The 17,244-nt window shown below is 56.0% G+C and overlaps 7 protein-coding genes across 7 annotated transcripts; 2 read left to right on the plus strand and 5 right to left on the minus strand.

The window, feature by feature from the left end:
- Nucleotides 1–899: 899 nt before the first annotated feature.
- On the plus strand, nucleotides 900–2,758 carry SCP_2000120 (hypothetical protein; the record flags this gene model as incomplete). Its single annotated transcript, XM_027765381.1, has 5 exons — nucleotides 900–1,160; nucleotides 1,497–1,687; nucleotides 1,749–2,063; nucleotides 2,116–2,144; nucleotides 2,205–2,758. The coding sequence occupies 5 exons, from the start codon at nucleotides 900–902 to the stop codon at nucleotides 2,756–2,758; spliced, it is 1,350 nt and encodes a 449-aa protein (XP_027621182.1).
- Nucleotides 2,759–3,261: 503 nt separating this feature from the next.
- SCP_2000130 (hypothetical protein) lies at nucleotides 3,262–5,636 on the minus strand (the record flags this gene model as incomplete). Its single annotated transcript, XM_027765382.1, has 16 exons — nucleotides 3,262–3,657; nucleotides 3,825–3,852; nucleotides 3,934–4,000; nucleotides 4,093–4,100; nucleotides 4,340–4,445; nucleotides 4,532–4,554; nucleotides 4,612–4,736; nucleotides 4,792–4,802; nucleotides 4,860–4,889; nucleotides 4,948–5,027; nucleotides 5,083–5,112; nucleotides 5,174–5,187; nucleotides 5,255–5,324; nucleotides 5,382–5,398; nucleotides 5,461–5,513; nucleotides 5,573–5,636. The coding sequence occupies 16 exons, from the start codon at nucleotides 5,634–5,636 to the stop codon at nucleotides 3,262–3,264; spliced, it is 1,122 nt and encodes a 373-aa protein (XP_027621183.1).
- A 690-nt stretch (nucleotides 5,637–6,326) lies between these two features.
- On the minus strand, nucleotides 6,327–9,290 carry SCP_2000140 (Serine/threonine-protein kinase HSL1; the record flags this gene model as incomplete). The annotated part of the gene is made up of 3 exons (XM_027765383.1): nucleotides 6,327–6,988; nucleotides 7,077–8,328; nucleotides 8,379–9,290. 3 exons carry the CDS (start codon nucleotides 9,288–9,290, stop codon nucleotides 6,327–6,329), a joined length of 2,826 nt encoding a protein of 941 aa, XP_027621184.1.
- An 824-nt stretch (nucleotides 9,291–10,114) lies between these two features.
- On the minus strand, nucleotides 10,115–10,802 carry SCP_2000150 (hypothetical protein; the record flags this gene model as incomplete). Its single annotated transcript, XM_027765384.1, has 4 exons — nucleotides 10,115–10,285; nucleotides 10,370–10,466; nucleotides 10,532–10,590; nucleotides 10,662–10,802. The coding sequence occupies 4 exons, from the start codon at nucleotides 10,800–10,802 to the stop codon at nucleotides 10,115–10,117; spliced, it is 468 nt and encodes a 155-aa protein (XP_027621185.1).
- Nucleotides 10,803–11,568: 766 nt separating this feature from the next.
- On the minus strand, nucleotides 11,569–13,621 carry SCP_2000160 (hypothetical protein; the record flags this gene model as incomplete). Its single annotated transcript, XM_027765385.1, has 5 exons — nucleotides 11,569–11,816; nucleotides 11,878–12,352; nucleotides 12,407–13,107; nucleotides 13,237–13,539; nucleotides 13,600–13,621. The coding sequence occupies 5 exons, from the start codon at nucleotides 13,619–13,621 to the stop codon at nucleotides 11,569–11,571; spliced, it is 1,749 nt and encodes a 582-aa protein (XP_027621186.1).
- Nucleotides 13,622–14,320: 699 nt separating this feature from the next.
- Nucleotides 14,321–14,936, minus strand: SCP_2000170 (60S ribosomal protein; the record flags this gene model as incomplete). The annotated part of the gene is made up of 4 exons (XM_027765386.1): nucleotides 14,321–14,366; nucleotides 14,422–14,475; nucleotides 14,528–14,746; nucleotides 14,812–14,936. The coding sequence occupies 4 exons, from the start codon at nucleotides 14,934–14,936 to the stop codon at nucleotides 14,321–14,323; spliced, it is 444 nt and encodes a 147-aa protein (XP_027621187.1).
- Nucleotides 14,937–15,887: 951 nt separating this feature from the next.
- On the plus strand, nucleotides 15,888–16,160 carry SCP_2000180 (DNA-directed RNA polymerase II subunit RPB11; the record flags this gene model as incomplete). Its single annotated transcript, XM_027765387.1, has 1 exon — nucleotides 15,888–16,160. One exon carries the CDS (start codon nucleotides 15,888–15,890, stop codon nucleotides 16,158–16,160), a length of 273 nt encoding a protein of 90 aa, XP_027621188.1.
- Nucleotides 16,161–17,244: the final 1,084 nt, after the last annotated feature.

A 17,244-nucleotide genomic window follows, 5' to 3' on the forward strand; every position in this document is an offset into this window, starting at 1 on the left:
GCCACCCATACAATTCCAAGCAACACTTCCTCAATGATGACGATCCGGTATGTCCTTCTATCCTATTCATGGTGATGATTTGATCTCATTCTGCAACACAGGACTCAGGACGCTCGACACTGGTGCCTATCGCGCTGATGCATGCAGCAGAGTATTTGCACGTCCTCAACGAAAACATGACATCCCGAGGTTATGGGTGTGAATTTTCACTCGCACGTCTACTTCTATTGCACATGTGCGATGAGTCTCATGCTGCCGGGTATCGTTAAAATCCACCATGAGGTAGGTGTTCTCTTTGACCTTGTTCCACATTGATTAGTAGATTACTCAGTTGTCAGATCTCTCATGGACACTTTCAGCGGACATCTGTCTGCATCGAATGTTCGATGCTCCATGCTGACACCTGTATGGTCGTAGGAGACTGGGCGTGTGAATGCATACAGTGCCTAGTAACTCGCGCACGAACGGAATTATACTCTTTGTTTAGTATGATACGCTATCCTACTGCTACTTTACGTGGAGAATGTGCAATCCTGAAGATGAGACCGAACAATATCTGCGAGCATGGGAAGTATAGTCAGACTCGGCAGATGGCCGGAAAGGTGGTTGACGCGAGGGTCTGTCTTCACCGGCGTGCGCATGAACTTTTGAGTTCCTCTGACAACGCCGGACCCACACGCTGCTTCTTCCTCCCTCCTTCGACTTGTAGACCCTTCGTCGCTGGCTATTCCACTAGTCTCGAGCACAGGCGGCCATCTTCGCACATTCTCTCGGAATTTCGGTTTTTTTTCCCGTATCGCCACGACAACCTGCGGTAGCGCAGTGCCACTCGCAGATTACCCTCTCGTCGGCGAATTCTGGTGAAGCACCTGCGTCGGACCGTGACATCCATCTCGCCCATGCTTATCTTCCTGGCATTGCTACCCTCTGCGTATGCCTACTCTTTCACCTTCAACAGCGTTCCGGCCCAGTGCCAGGACCTCCAGATAGAAATCTCAGGTGGTGCAGGACAGCCCCCTTATAGCGTGCTCATCATCCCTTTCGGACCGTCGCCTCTCCCCAATAATGTTGAGGTCAGGACAATTTTCGAAGTTCCGTTCAATAGCTCCTCGACATCGTTCCAATTGAAGTATCCTGCAAATTCCGAGTTTGTGGCGGTGGTGAGTATCTCTGTTCGTGTGTCTTTCCGTACCCTTCCTGCAATGCAAGCGTGTGTGGTATGACTTTCCATGTGGTCGGGATCATCCGTGCAGATCAGTGTAGTTTGAATTAGACTTGTCGTGCCGCAGGATAGCGCGCAACGCATACATCACGCGTTTCGCGTCGGCCGCAGCAGAGGCATTCGGTGTAAACTGGGGCCTGCAGACGCCATAGCACCCGTCTTATCACCCTTCAATGCAACTGCAACCGTTCGTCGAGAGAGCCCGCACACCTTCGTTCTCCTAATACACTCTTCGGCAAGGTTCGCGATGTGTAGATAGCTGATTGATATATAGGTCAGTGATAGCTCAGGGTTCGGCACGGGTGGAACAAGTGTCGCGGCAACTGTACAGTCCAGCAGCGACTCGAGCTGCTTCAACGCCACGCAAAATGTCTCTCCCGATTTCGTGTTCAGCATCGTCCCCTCGAACCAACTCGTGCAATGTACGCCTACGCGGATATGGTGGGACCCTTCAACAGTGCAGGGGTTTGTCCGTCAACAGAATCCTTAGGCATGTGTTGACGTGACGTGCTACTATCCAATGCAGGACCCCACAATTCCATGGCGTGATTCCCGGCGGGCAGTCATTCGCCATCCCCGAAGGTTCACTGACGACCGTGGCGAACGAGGGGCTCGGCTTCTCCTGGACGCCCTCCGTGCGGACGGGCACGACGCTCCTGCTTCTCGGCGGCGACAATCGTGGTCCCGGCACCGGTGGCAGCGGGTTCTATATTATGTCACAAGGAGATAGTAATACCTGCCTCAACTCGACATCGCCTTCGTCAACGCCCGGCTCGCCTGCAGGCGGAAGCTATCCGACAAGTACCAACGGGGCAAGCACAGGCGGCGGTGGTTCTGGCGGGTGAGTATTCGATGGCTATATGCATCTTAAATGTTGTCTGACGGTGACGCAGCTCTCACAACCACACCGGGGCCATAGTTGGTATGCGTTACGTTACTCATCAGCTTGTTTGCGGTACGATCCTGACCCTGCCTTATTCAGGTGGCGTGATCGGCGGCATAGCAGGTGTCGTGCTCATCCTCGCAGCACTCTGGTTCTTCCATCGGCGCCAGCAGACGCAGCAGACACAGAAAGAACGGTCAGTCGACCTCTTGCAGGACCACGACCACGACCAAGACCAAGACGATGGGCAGCTGCCGCAATACTACCGGCCCGAGCCGTTCCTGCTTCCAGAGCCGACGATCATCTCGAGCGCAGGCGCGTTTGAGGACGGCGACGAAGCCACCAGCATGAGCGGGGGCGCGCGGGGGAGCATGGACCGCCGCCCAATGCGGTTGTCACAGACGACGATGTCGATGTCGGAGGCGGGCCTGTTGCGCCCGGCGACGCCCTCGGCGAGCGCGACGACCAACACGCGCAAGACGCCACACCCGCCAACCCTGCGCCCTGTCAACATCATCCAGCATGATGATGCGGGACCGCCACCGCCGCCCGGGGAGCAACACGCGGAGGAGCCGGAGACCATCGAGCTTCCGCCCGCGTACACGAATATCCGCCGTGCGCAGCCGCCACCGCCCCCAGAGGAAACAGACTGAGCGCGTTTTGCCCGTTCGTTGTTGTCACGGTGCGCCCTCCGTCTTCACCCCGTCTCTGGGCCGTAGCTGACTCGACTGGTGTGGGGTAGCTACTTCGGAGGAGGAACACTGGTACCGGCGTGCGTACACTCGTTGGGGTGTATCCCGCACGGACGCTTGCCTAGATCTACCTGTAAATTTATTACCCATTCGTTCAGGATTTCATTGCAGATACTCTCCTTTCCTTCATGTTCTTCGCCGCCGTGGCGGTTTCCCGACCGGACTCTCCGCGGCGGGTGTTATATACCCGGGTATAGCATACCTATACGTACCCGTATAATTGCAGCTCTGCTCGCCTGTTGTGAATTCGAGTAGTACGCTCGTGTTTAAACGTGAATGCCCAGCAAGGCTCCCGACGATTCCACCTGCTCCCCGGCAACGATCCAAGTGTCTATGATAATCTATGTACTCCTAATGTACACACTAATGCAAGGTATGTATAGCATTACTACGAGGTATAACCATCACGCAGCAGACGTCCGTGCGTCGTCGCCCGCCGTGCCGCGCCTCATCATCCCACCCCAGCCTGCATCGCGGGCAACGACCTCATGGCTCCCACACACGCAGGGAGACTCGTGCGCGCGCGCAGAGCGCCAGGGGACGAGCTCGAACGTATCCAGCGCGCGCGCCTCAACGTCGTCGTGCGCACCCGCGTAGTCTTTCACCACCACGCAGTCCTGCCCTACATTTGTGGGCACATAGTCCGCGGGCGACGGCAACGGCGACGATGACGGCGAGTCCTTTCCCGCACTCCCACTCCCGCTGGCGATCGGCAGGTCCTCTGAGATGACGGGCGTGAGCACGTCGAGCGACCGGCGCTGTGCGGCGAGGCTGCGCACGCTGAGAAGGAGGTGCGAACCCTGGGTTTCGGGTCAGTGGGTCGGGTTCGCAGCAGGGTTGAGGCGGGAGGGTTAAGGGTGCAACGGGAAGCGGTCAAAGTCGGCAGGAGGCCAACAGTGAACGGTGAGGCAGTAAAGCAGTCAACACTCAGCCTAACGTCCCACATTTACAGAGCGAGATTACTGACCGAGAAGGAAAAGATCGCCGAGATCCAGCTGCAGGAACACGGCTTCAGTGGGTGCGCCCGACGAGGAAGGGAAGGGAAGAGAAGGTGCGGGAGAAGGGGGGTAACGTACATGTTGGCGACGTCAGTGAGGACGATGTCCGTGACGTACGGCGCGACGACGGAGATAGACATCGTGACTGCGGCGTGGGTGAATCCCATCGGGGAGCGGGAGACCAGTTAGTTGGGAGCAGAATTAGTCCAGGTAAGGTCAGATAGACACGCGACTTACCGAAAATGCTGCAGGGACCGTTAGCGGTCGAACGGAAACGGAAACGGGATCAAAAGAACGACAACATCGAAACAGACAAAAACGGAAACGGTAAGGCAGGACGGGATGTGCGGGGCAGAATGGAGCGGGACAGGCCAGTAGAAGATTGCTTTAAAAATGCAGAACATAATAGAACAGCACAGTATATGACAAAACAAAACAAAACAGAACATGCCCGACGACACAACGCAACGCGCAGGGTACTCACAAAGCATAGTAGATCGTCCCATCGCGCACGATGCGCGCGAGGATGGGGACCTCCCTCAGCGGGCGGTACGCCGCACACTTGTAGAGCGACAGTGCGAACAGGAACGCTGTGCACGGGAGATGAGCTGCAAGCGTCAGGCACATGTAGTGGGGCGGGAAGAGGTCGCGGGAAAGGGGGAAAGGTGGGACGCACATTCGAACACCATGACAGGGACCCTAGGCGGGTATCAGCGGGTGAACAGTAAAATGAGGGAAGGGAGAGAGGGAGCACACCACGAGGCCTTGTAGAACGACGGTTGAGGTGGGTAGAAGCACCCGCGGATGGGCCACTCGGGCGGGAAGGGCGTGACGAAAGGAATCGAGCGTGGCCAGGCGGACACGCCTAGCCCAATGATGGCCTGCAACACGCGTTACAAGTGATTCACAAAAGGTGGGGATTAATAGTATAATGACCGTCAGTTCTCCTGAGCACGCCCCGTCACGTCAGCACGAGAGATGAGGTGTACCGAGGGTGAACGCACCAATAAACGCGATAGAAAGGACGTATGAGACTGGCGCTGGCGCGTCAGGACAAGGAGTATAGCGGCAAAGTGGTGCACGCGGGCTTACTAGTTTTACTTTTGCCATAGAATGCATATATGCGCAGCATAAGGCTGATCTCAACGCTGAAGATGAGAACTTGGAGCGCGCTGCGTCTCGTCTGTCGTCAATGCAAAGCGGCTATCTACGCGTCTGGCTACTCACACGCCGCTCCAGATCAAATTCGGGACACAGCTGGTCGAGGGGGATCGCATTAGCACGGAGTCCAGGCAGAGTCAAACACGCGCACACGCACTCGAGCGGAAGCATCTGGCCAGCCAGAGACCTGTGAGATCTGAAGTGAGGTATGTAAACCATGCACGGAAATAACTCGGACTTGCGCTTGAAAGAGCAGCCCAAAGTACCGCGAGAAGAAATAGAGGAACTTGGGCGGGGTGTTCGCAGACCTAGCGAACGTGAGCGACGGCACGGCAGAACGCGCACGCGAATTTGACGATACCGACTTCCATATCAGTTCGACCTGTGGCAGAGCGTCGATCAGTTGTGGGGAGGCGTGGGAGCGCGACAAGCGCGCGAGCGTACCTCCTCTCCAAACGAAAGGAACGTGTCGAACAACAGCCAGGCAAACGACGCGGCTGCAGAAAAATCAAACAGGTGAGCAGGCGATGTCAGCAAGAGCGGTGCGGGTACGCACACGTGCTGAAGTGAACCTGGTGAAGGGTGTGGGCGAGGTCGAGGAAGCTGGCGCCGTCGCTCATGAAAACGCGGGGTCGGGCTGAAGGAGACCCGGGAGATATTGCGGGGTCGGGAGAGGGTCATACGCCAGGAGGACGAGGTCGTCGAGGCAGGGGGAAGGAGAAGGAGAAGGAGGAAGGGCGGTCGCGCAGACAGCCCTGCGACGGAGACCAAGGTTTATTATATTGCATGGCCCGATATGGTGATAGTAAAGATGTTAGATTGCGTCGTGTTCCACTTATCAGCCGCTGGATCGCTGCCATCCCTGTAATACGTAATTAAAATATTCCTTAATTGCTTCGACCCTGGACAACCTCGCGCAAAGTTACCACTCTGGCGGGCACTAATATTTCCGCGCGACCCATAGACGCCCATCTGTTGGTGCTACCAGACACCTGTCTACCATGCCCGAGATGCCCGAGCCTCGTTATTTCCCTTCTCCACGGTCCCTGTGCCACTCAAACGCGGCCTTAGAAATGTTGTACCACTAACTGGGTACTAGTGCTATCAAAATACACGGATCGATGGAGTCATCGCAATAGGTACAATCCAGACTGTGCTTGTCCGACGTCACACACACGCCAACGTACGTACCCCGCAACGCGCAGACCCAGCCACACACACCTACCGTGCGATGACCGTGCGCACAACTGCCCAAAAGCGCTCTAATGCAACGCCCGCCCCGATACACGACCCAGATCATGCGATCGCCATCACGCCACGAACCGCTGCGGCTCCAGGTTCGGCGTGACCCCGCCCCCACCCGCCACAGTGCGGGGCGAATGCAGGGTGTCCAGCCGCCACTCCCCGCGGAGCCGGTGGTAAATCATCTTGAACGTAGACACCGCCCCCTTCTCCAGCACGAGCCCGATCGTCGTCTCGAAGCCGCCCGCCCGCCCGCCCTCCAGCCGCACCGCCGACACGCGCGGCATCGCGTACGTGCTCGTGCGCGGCGACGGAGGGATCTGCGACAACCGCGGGGTCGTCCCCGGCTGCGAGTACGCCTGCGTGCCCGGCGCACCAGAAAATTCGACCCGGAACCGCATCTGCTTCTGTGCCCCGTCCCCCGGCTCGTCCAGCCGACACTTGAGCACACTCCACCCCGCGTACTCCTCCAGCACCGTCATCACGCCCAGCTGCGCGAGCAGACGCGTGGTCTCGCTTCGTGTGGCGACCACGTCGTTCGTCGAGTACAGCAGATACGATTGTACCTTCCAGTGGAACAGGTTCGAGAACCACCCCTTGAACTCGCCCACGACCGGGGAATTGACCAGCACCGCGGCGTTGGGGGGTGACGGGGGCCGCGGCGATCCAATAACCGAGAAAGTGGCCCTCTTCTGCAGCACAGTTGGGCCCTGCAAATCCATCGTAGCCGCTACAACAACCAGCGAATGGAGAGGGAAAGAAAAAGGGGACGTCAGCGACTGTTGCGCTTCCCGACAGACAAACTAAAATGCACTTACGTCGGCTCTTCCGCGCCTCTTTCTTGTGCTCTTTCCCAACAGCGCCTGGTTCATTGATAAATAGCATGTTCCCCATTTCCTTGGCCATAGGAACAGAGTGCCCGAATCCAAGCCCACCGGTGGTGTACGCGCCTTCAGCATGAGCCGATAGCCGTCTCCCCACGGCCGCAGAGCCTGCGTCCCAATTCTCCTTGTTCCCGTTCGCGTTCCCGACCACGCTGTAGCGCGGCACAGTCGTAGACGGTGCCCGCCTATGCTCGCCACGTTGGCCCTCGTCTTCCTGTGTCTGTGCCTGCGCGCGCGCGTTCCACGACGCCGCCTGCATATTCACCATCGTGGCATACTCGTCAAACGTGCGCTGAAGCGCCGCGTCGGGCACCTTCGGTGCGCTTATCATCGGCAGCGCCGCCGCTGCCATGGGCACTGGGGAGTGGATCACGTCCGTGAGCGTTCCCCCAAGTGAAGAACGGTGGTGCCCGTGCGCGGGCCCTGGCACAGCGGAGCCAGGCGGGGACATCGCGGGCCCGCGCACCATCGGCGGCGGGACCGCACGATGCTGCGGGTACACGAACATGTTCTGCGCGTCGGGGGCCGCGAGGAACCGCTGCGCTTCCTGCGGGTTCGGCGTGAACGTGCCTGCAGGGGCGACGTACGAGTTCCGGCCCGCGGCGATGGCGGACGCCGGGCGGGGACGCTGTGGGCGCGGGCCAATGGGCGAGGGGATCGAGCGAGAGACGGGCCGCTCGAGGGGCACGTCCGTCACGATGGCCAGAGCACGCGCATTCGGGGACTGGCTGCGCGGCGGGCCCGGGGCGACGCGGGTCGAGAGTGGGTACGGGATCTGCGACTCGGCGCCGACGTTGGAGTGCGGCTCGGGGTGCGTCTGCGCCGGCTTCTTGGCCGAGCGCGGCGCGGCGTACTGTTTCGTGACGACCTTGCCGGCCGCGTTGAAGATCTCGTCAATGTCCATAAGGATCCCGTGTTCCTCCATCGCCTTCTCGCGGTGCTTCTGCAGAAGAAAATAGAACGCTTTCGCGAGAGTGCCTCGGCCAGGGACGCTCAGCAGGTCCGCTCGGATACCCTCGATGTCTGCGTGGCGCCCCCAGATGACACAGAGAGACTCGAATAGGTCACGGTCGATATGGAGTGCGGAAGGCAGCGGCTGCGCCAGCTCCGAGACTGATGGCGCCGGAACATAAGTGATGCCCGGCGTCAATCCCTCGAGCCACGGGTGCGCCAATATTTCAGCCATCTAGGGGACGGTGTTAGGTGAGTGCAAGCAGAGATTTTCCGCAAACTCACAGATATTCTCCTCGAGACGTCAACGACGAGCATGCGCGACAGGAGGTCCTTGGCAAGCGGGTCGACGAAGCTCGGCATGTCATACTTGCCCAGTTTGACCTTGCCCAAGAGCGTCCTGACGTTCTTGTCGTCGAATGGAAGGCGGCCGGTGAGCAGGGCGTACAAGATCACGCCGCAGCTCCAGATGTCGGTTGCCGTCCCGCAGTACTTGTGCCCATTGACAATTTCTGGGCTGGCGTAGTGGGGGCTCCCGCAGCTGGTCTCCAGCTGCAGAGTAGGTGGAGCGAACGCAGCCATGCCCCAATCTGCAATCTTGATGAGCGGGGGATTGAGTGAATGAATTAGGATGTTCTCAGGCTTGAGATCACGGTGGATGATAGAAAATGTGTGTGCATAGTTCAACCCATAGATAATCTGCTTGAAATAGGCGAGGGCCTCGAGCGGGGGGAGCTTGCCGCGGTTGACGAGAAAGTCGAAGAGCTCGCCGCCCTCGACATACTCAAGGATGAGGTACAGCTCCATCTCGCCCTCGTACACGTCGTAGATGCGCATGATGTTCGGGTGGTTCATGAGCTTCATCATCGTGATCTCGCGGTCGACGCCGAGCCGCTGCTTGTCTGACTTGGCCTTGCTCGCGAGCGACGCGCGCGAATTCACGAACGGCTGCAGTGGCAGAATCTTTACAGCCGCTAGCTGCCCCGTCCGCCGGTGCCGCGCTATCTTCACGTGCCCGCTCGCGCCCTTCCCGACGCACTCGCCGATGACCCACGGTCCGACATACTTGGCGTCCTCGGGGTAGTCGAACGCGCCGCTCCCGGCAGCCGCCTTCTCCTTCTGCCAGCGCGTGCCCAAGGGGGTGTGGTACTTGGCTGGAGGCGCGCGAGGTGGGCTGTTGGGGGCTGTTGGAGACATTACGGTCGTGGGTAAGAAATACGGAGAGAAATTATACGAATATAGAATATAGTGATGTTAGAATATGTTGTTATCGTCGCCGTCGTCGACAAGAACAAGACGACCAGCCGCCAGAATGTAGAGGGAACCAGCTCGCCGCCGCGGAACTTGAACGGCGCGTGGCGGCTGGCAGCAGAACAAACAACGCGTAAACAAGGCATATCACATGATCGAGCGCTTACCCACATGACATGAGTTGCAAAGCCATCCACTGATCCGGATCATATAGGTAGCCAGAGAACAACTATGTAACGTAGCAGATCGCCAGATATATCCAGTACAAGGTCAGTATGGTATCATCGAGAAGACATTCCGCCTCAAATTGATCACACCAGTACGCGGTCATACCAGGATCACAGCGAGCAGCAGGGCCATCAGGATGATTATAAGGATGATGATACACCAGCCAGATTTTGTCTCTTCAGGTACGATACACGAGTGCGATCAATGCAGGTTCATCTTAATCAACCACAGCTGCGCACCTTCCGTGTGGCGAATAAATCGCCTCATTCTGTGCATGGCGTCGCCGAGTTTCGAGTCTGTGCGGTCTACGCCCTGCTCGATGTCACCAAGCATTCTGCGAATGAAGTAATCCCGTTAGATCACACCAACCCTGTTAATTACGACGACCATTCCACCAACTCGTTGTGTTCGCCGATTTCTCTACCCATCAGTCCCGCTTGCTGTGCAATAGTGCTGAGTGTGCCGGAAATGGTGTCAATTGTCTGGTCTTGCTCGCGAATCATCATCTACGCGATGAAGAGGTAAACGATCTCATCCGAGGCTTAAACCGTGAAACTCGCCTGTTGCTCCTGCCTGGCCCACTCAGACTGCTCGTCCCTTTCATCCGCAGGTAATGGCTGGCTGGCTCCACGAGAGATCTCTGCAGGAGGTCTGACCTGCGACTTTAGCCGGGTTCGACTTTCAGCCTCGGATTCGATTTCTGCTCGCATGCTCTGTCGTTTCCGGAGACCGTACGGGCATCAAATGAACATAAGTGTTCACAAGAGAAACGAAATATGAACAATCGACGCACACACCTCAAGCTCGTGCCGTACATGCCCGACATACCGCCTTCTCTCGATGACTTCCGACTCTTCCAAACCAAACATCCGCGCGCCTGTAGTTTCAACAATTCTGATGCATGAGAACAGGAAATTCGAATCAATACGTGTCTCGAGGGAGAATTGCGGCAGACAGACTTCACACTCTCCTCCAAGTCTTCCAAATCCGCATCCAAAGCCGCGAGGGTCGCCTTGAGCTAAACCGCCATAGTAACATCAATTTTGTCAATATCTCATGTACCAAGCCGCTAATATCAGGAAAACGCACCTCATTTCGCGCCCAACCCAGCTCCTCGCTGTCTTCCCGCGCAGTACTCCGGATACGCAAGTACGACGCACGCAGCGTGGACGCCGTCTGCAGTGACGTTTGTATTTCCTGCTGCACCGCGTCGTACGGGTCCGTAGACATTGAGATTATCTTGCAGCTGCACAATGGAGTCTAACGATGGGAGAGTGGTCGTTGTGCAAAAGGGCCAGTGGTAACGCGGGGAAACGCGTGGTAGCAATGCGCAGCGCGAGCTTTAAAATCACAGATTGGAGTATCCAAACCCTGAGGATGCTTCGAGAGAATATTGCAGAAGCTGGTATACGGAGAGATCCAGTGTCAAAGGAGTGTCTGCGGCCTGTGTGTTCGTTTCAGCCTGCAGGCAAGACTGCAGCTGGAAGGGGACGCTGAGCTCGGTAAGGAATTCGGGGACAAGGCCCGCAAGTCCGCGGCGGTGGCGCCTCCGATCCCCTGATCAATCGGCGCGCTCCCAGATCTCACTGTCATCCTCGGCTGAGTCGGCTCGATTGAGTCGTTGAAAACCAGCCATGCAAGCATATCCGCGTTCTGAAAGCAGAAGGACAGGCAAGTTGATAGAGAGACACAAAAAATACAATATACTATTATAACGTGGGGAAAGCAGTGATGCACAACTACATCCAAGTTCGTGTGACGCAACAAAACATACGCGCGAGTAGCGTCGGCGAGGAACGATTAAACGGACGAGATGCGAGGAGAAGGAAGGGGACCGTAAAAAGCACACACAAGACAAGATGCGGCACCGCCGATCGATGGTCGTACAGCGATAAATAATTACAGACAGCACAAGCACAGATTAGCGTCAGAGCGTCAGAGACTGTACACTATCCAGCAAGAAATACAAATCGAGGGTGGGAGGCGAGCAGGGGCACTATGCGAAGGGGCCTAGCGCCTGCACGCGTTCGACATCCGGCTGCAGCGCTCCTGGCCGGAACGAGCGAAAGAATCCGCCGCGGGACGGCACGCCCGTACGGCCAACATTAGCAGTAGGAGAAGGAACGGTGATAGATGGTGATGGGGGCAGGTCATCACGGTCATCCCCGTCGGTAGATTCACGGGGGTCGTCCTTCTCATCCTTCGAGGGAGGAGTAGTGGTGATGCGGAGTAAAGACGTATATGCTGCGCGAAATGAGACAAAAATAAATAAACTAAAACGTCCGACAGGGATAAAGATACTCACGCTGACGGCAGACTGGACAGAACCAGCCCTTCGCCTTACGTTTGCGTCTGGGATTTATCGGAATGACGGGCACGGGCTGCGGGGCATCAGCCTCGGAGCCTGGGGGCACGCCAGCAGTGTTTCCATCTGTTGCATTGCCGTTCTCACCGTTCGCGCCTTCCGTACCGGTGGTAGCATTTGTCTCGTCTTCCTGATGCACAATGTTTCCGCCAGCGCCAAATTCGATCATGTTGATTGCGCATTCTCTGCAGGCGACAAGATGACGGCAAGGTAATAGCACCACCTCGCGCGGAGAAGAAAGACAGAGCAAGCATTCCGATGAGGGCTCATCCTCATGAGGAGTGGCCGATGGTTCGGTGGCGGGTGGGTAGACGTGGGTATCGGTGGGGGGAGTTGTTGCAACTGGTTGCGATGCCGTTGTGGAGTTAGACGAAAGACCATAAATTTCATGCAGGTGGAATGAGTGGGGACCAATCTACAACAAAATTTGATAAATTTGATTTATTGACGCATATGTATAAGTACTTACAGTTGCTTCGCGCTTGACAACTTTGACGACCCACGGCCTATTGTCCTCCACGGGCACCCCCTCGATAACAGTCGGAGGGATGCCGAAACGTACTACATGAAGATACGTCACCTGCTCGTTGACCGATGGCAGCTCCTTGCCCTCCTCATCGAGCGCAGATAACCGGATAGTGACTCTGACACCAACGTCAATTTCATCCTTGTCATACTCCTTCGACTTGTCATCGTCTCCGTGAGAGTTCACTTCGGCATCGAGGACGGCTATGGCGGGACCAGCCACGGATCGGTCGTGCTCACGCTTCCGGAAATTGAAGTTAGTGAAGCGTTTCCTATTCCAAGCAGACGTGGCTGTATCAGAACTTGGGTCCACCACATGGTGCGATTCTGCATCAGCCCCAAATGATGCGTCCCCAGGGTTGTCCTTCTCGGCGGTCGGAGCATCCGGCCGATGCTCAAACCTGCCCAATTCGAGCGTGGCGCCTTCCTCCAGCTTGAGCGTCTTGCCAAAGCCCCCATCGACAACCGATTCGAAGACGAGGAATTTGGACATCCCAGATGCGTCGTACTTCCCCGAGAGGCGATGTTTCGGAGATAGGAGCACCTGTACGCTGATCCCACACTTGGGGGCGTCACAGTCAAACTCGAATTCGAGGCCATGGTGGTGTTGGGAGTCCGCGTGATTAGGGTCGTCCGAGGGGCAACCTCTAATGGCGTGAGTCGGAGAGTGGGACGCTTCAGGTTAACAAGAGCTTGCAACGTAGTAGTGGACAGGTTATTCTGATAATGAGAATACATCATGCACACTGACGCGGTGGAAGACCATAAGCGTACGCACCTCCTTGCTCTTAGAGATCCAGCTCTTCACAATCTCCGGTGTGAGCTCATCAACGCTTTTCTCGTGTCTGTCAGCCCACTCAGGGCCCGCATTGACGATCCCGATGTTAGGGCCGAAGAGGGTGTCTGACTTCTTCTGGCTGTCGGTATGCTCGGGACTTGCGACGTCGCCCATGTTAATAACAACGGCTTCTTGCGCCATCTCTGTTGCCCTGCGAGACGCCCTGGTATCGACGCGAGCGAGGAATGGTTGCTGGTGGAGTCGGCGGGTCCTGTTCCAAGTGGAATACTGGTTATTATCTGAGGGGGGCAGTCAGCGGTCTGAAACGAAAGGGGTGCTCGTACCAGACTACGGCTTACACCATGCGACAATTGCTGCCATCGTCCGGGGCAATGGTGAAGGAGAGGGTGAAAGAACAGGAAACGATGGTCGCCGGCGGGAAGCGCAGCTCTCTATCTCCAGTCTTTTATTTGTCATTCCGAGCACCACTGGCTTTCCAGGAGTACCCCTGACAGTCTCCGCCTCTCTCCGTCACTTCGAGTCACCTCTCGGCTCAAATACCTTGGCAGGAAACCATCGAATGCGGAACAAATGTGACACAGAGCCCACAGGCGCTGGTCACGATGAATATCTGGCAAATGTAGCGCATACAATCGTACTATTTGGGCTGTTTGGGGTCTCAGCGTCTCCTCTCATGCTCCCGACCACAGCATATTGCTCCCGCTGCGGAACGTGAGAGGTCTGTCCAATGACCATGCGGGCTTTCTGCCAGCCAGAACACAATTGCTCGACCTGCCATCCATTCGACAGCAAAGTGCATAACGTTACCAAGCCCAGGACAGGAGAATATTAACATCTCTCATCTTCAACCGCGACGGTGTCGCATCAACTTTGGGGCGCAGATAGAACTTGCCTTTCGAATATTCAGATCGGAGATTGCAGACCGCAGTCAAAATGTCCCATGGTGCAATTGCGCGATGATACAGCATAAATGGCATAGGAAGCCGCGCGTGTCATGTCATGTGCATGTGGTGGTAAGTGCTATATGATGCCAGATGATAGAGAGAGAGAGTAGATGCACTAAGCGATTAGCTTCACAACGCCACCGGCTTCCTTGATCTTGGCCCTGCAGGTAACATATGAGAATGTTTCCAATGCTAATGCTGCTAAGATACACATACTCTGCCTTGGCCGATACGAAACGAGCTTTAACGATGAACGGCAGCTTCGGCAACCTTGGGGGGATGTCAGTAACATCATTGCAACAGACGAATTCGCCGTGCTCACTTTCCGTTGCCCAACACCTTGCCGTACCCGTGTTGGAGGGTATCAATTACAGGAACAACCTCTGAATCCTCCGACAAGCCCTGCTTCTCCTCCTCGGGTACAAGTGTCCACAGCTTGTCCACGTTAATGATCGGGCGCCATTGCAAGTTGCGCGTCAGATGGAAATGGCGCATACCAACTTTACCGAAGTAACCAGGGTGGTACTTATCGAAGTTGGTTCTACATAACGCAAGGGCAAACGGTGCTTTAGCTCACGCTGCACAGAACAAGGCCAAGTGACGTACCGATGGTGGTGCTGACCACCAGCAAGACCACGACCTCCAGGGTGCTTGCGATGCTTTCCGACACGTCCATGACCTGCCGAGACGTGGCCGCGGTGCTTGCGAGTGTTGGAGAACCGTGTCGGCATTTTCTGTAACCAGTCCCGAGGTCAGCATCATCCACAGTAGGTCCAATGCATCCAGCGGCGTCAACACTTCATTTCCCGGCAAGAAGACATTCTACGGGAAGCTGAAGGGCTGCACATTACACTGACAAGCATCTGGACGTCATCGATGGGGCATACTGACCTTGAGGAGGGCTTGGTTGAGGATCTAACGGCGAGGAATTTGTGTTTGACCGGATTCGGTTGTGGCGGGGTATTTGGATTTATTTGCACTTGAGGGTTTGCTGATTAGACGCTCGTTTTGTCTTCGTTTTTGCTTCCTACGCATACCGTCTCTTCGTTGGTGAGTTCGTTCTCCTTGCTGTCTCACCATGATGTTGGCCGTAGTGCCTTTATTTATTGTCAATGATTCACCATGATCACAAAATGTGTCCTGAATCTTCAGCTGTTCGACAGGTTCAGCTGACCTTGTGCTGACTGTTCTCTTGCAGGTGAGTCCGTTACCCGTAGGTGAGCAGTCAGCTTCCCCCGTCCTACATTCACCATGAAGACAAGATAAAATCTCCTCACCTGTCCAACTGCTGTTCATGACGTATCCTCTTACTCATGGTTTTACATGATCGCATTTCCTGTTCTCCATCACAACACGTTGGATTGACTACATCGCCCTCATTACTCTCGTGTAGACAAATATGAACGCGCCGAATCGATATGAGCTATTCGTTCTGGAAGAGGGCGAAAGGGCCGTGCGTGATGCGCTCCTCTGGTGCTGTGCCCACCCTCACGACCTGTCCTTGCCGTTATGCAGCGTTGAGGTAACTGAGGACACGAAGATCCCGAAACGCTGCTACCATCAAAATCCTCAAGCAGGACCACACGCTGGGCAACATGATTCGCGCGTACGTATCGTTCTCTATTCTTTGCACGTTTGGATGCCGTACCCACGCTGGGCCACCCACCAGCCAATTACTCTCGATGCCACAAGTCCTCTTCGCCGGCTACAAAGTACCGCACCCGCTACAGCCGCATTTCCTTATCAAAGTGCAGACGGATGGGTCCGTCACGCCTGCGGTGATTCTGGAGCAGGCGTGCACGAAGCTCATCGGCACGCTTGCGTCGCTCGAGACGAAGTTCAAGCGGGAGTTTACGTTCCGAGACGTGGACGGCGCCGTCGCGGAGGACGCGTATGGCACCGTTACGACGGGAGGTGCGGGGTGGACCGAAGGCAGGGACTATCTGGACTTCTAGATTGCGCTGGCTGCGAGGTTATTGTAGTACTGTAGCATTCATACCATAACCGATGTATCTCTACTAATTCGTCTAATCTACAAGACATGTCACATACCTCACTTACCTGCGGGACTTCGTTCAGCCGCCGATCATCGATGTATCGATGGCGTACTTTGGCTTGTTGCCATCTGTGTACAAGATCGTTCAAACCTCATCGTCCGCCCTCTCTAGCGGTGGCCGTCCGTCTACGTTTGTAAGGTGAGAATGATCTGCAGATAGCGTAGCTTCTCAAAGCGCTTGCTCCTGCTATTTATATGAAGCAGATCGACCACGTGTGTGAACGTACGTGTGAGAATTCTGCCACCGATATCTGAAGTGTCAGACAGCCGCTGCTCACCGCCACCAGTGACAGATGGCTTATCTCGGGGCAGTGGCTTCAGGAATGGGCATTACAACATCCGGGTCCATGCCCGTGATCATCCTCATACCAAGAGTAAGCAAGTTAAGTCCGAATTCTCAGTGTAGCCGAATTGACCGCATATTTTCCACGTTGAAAGGGGAAATTTTGCGGTTGACTCACCGCGATTATTGAAAGCCCCCTCATGCAAAACGGCGTCAATAGTAACACGGCATTGTCTCAGATGCATCCAAATTAGACGTCACTTTGGACGCTCTGGCTTGGCATGTAGGGACACCCTATTTTGATAATGGCCTCTTGCGCGGGGCAGTTTTGCCGTGGGACACTTTCCTCATATTAGAGGTCTTTCCTCTCGTGCGGACTGACCCTCTTTCGTGGTCAGGAAACCTTAATCACTGCCTGCGCAGCCAAATGCACCTACATGCGGCCATTGCCCGTAGGCTTAGAGGTCATCCCATCACAAACGCCTGAAATACCGCAGCCATAAACGCCTGAACGGCGCGCCAGTGTCTACGAAAGCATCAGTCACCTACTCCAGTGCGGAAGGTGGGCCGTGGATTATGATCCTGGCATCTCGCTTCTTCTTCCGCGCTGAGAGCCTGAGCCTAGGAAAAATATGGGCGCGATCTTCTGTCGCTATTGCCCAGCGCAGGTATCCTGGCGGCATTGTCATCCGGAAGGACA

This window comes from Sparassis crispa (assembly GCF_003851025.1).
Source record: "Sparassis crispa DNA, contig_000019F, whole genome shotgun sequence".
NCBI classification, from domain to species: domain Eukaryota; kingdom Fungi; phylum Basidiomycota; class Agaricomycetes; order Polyporales; family Sparassidaceae; genus Sparassis; species Sparassis crispa.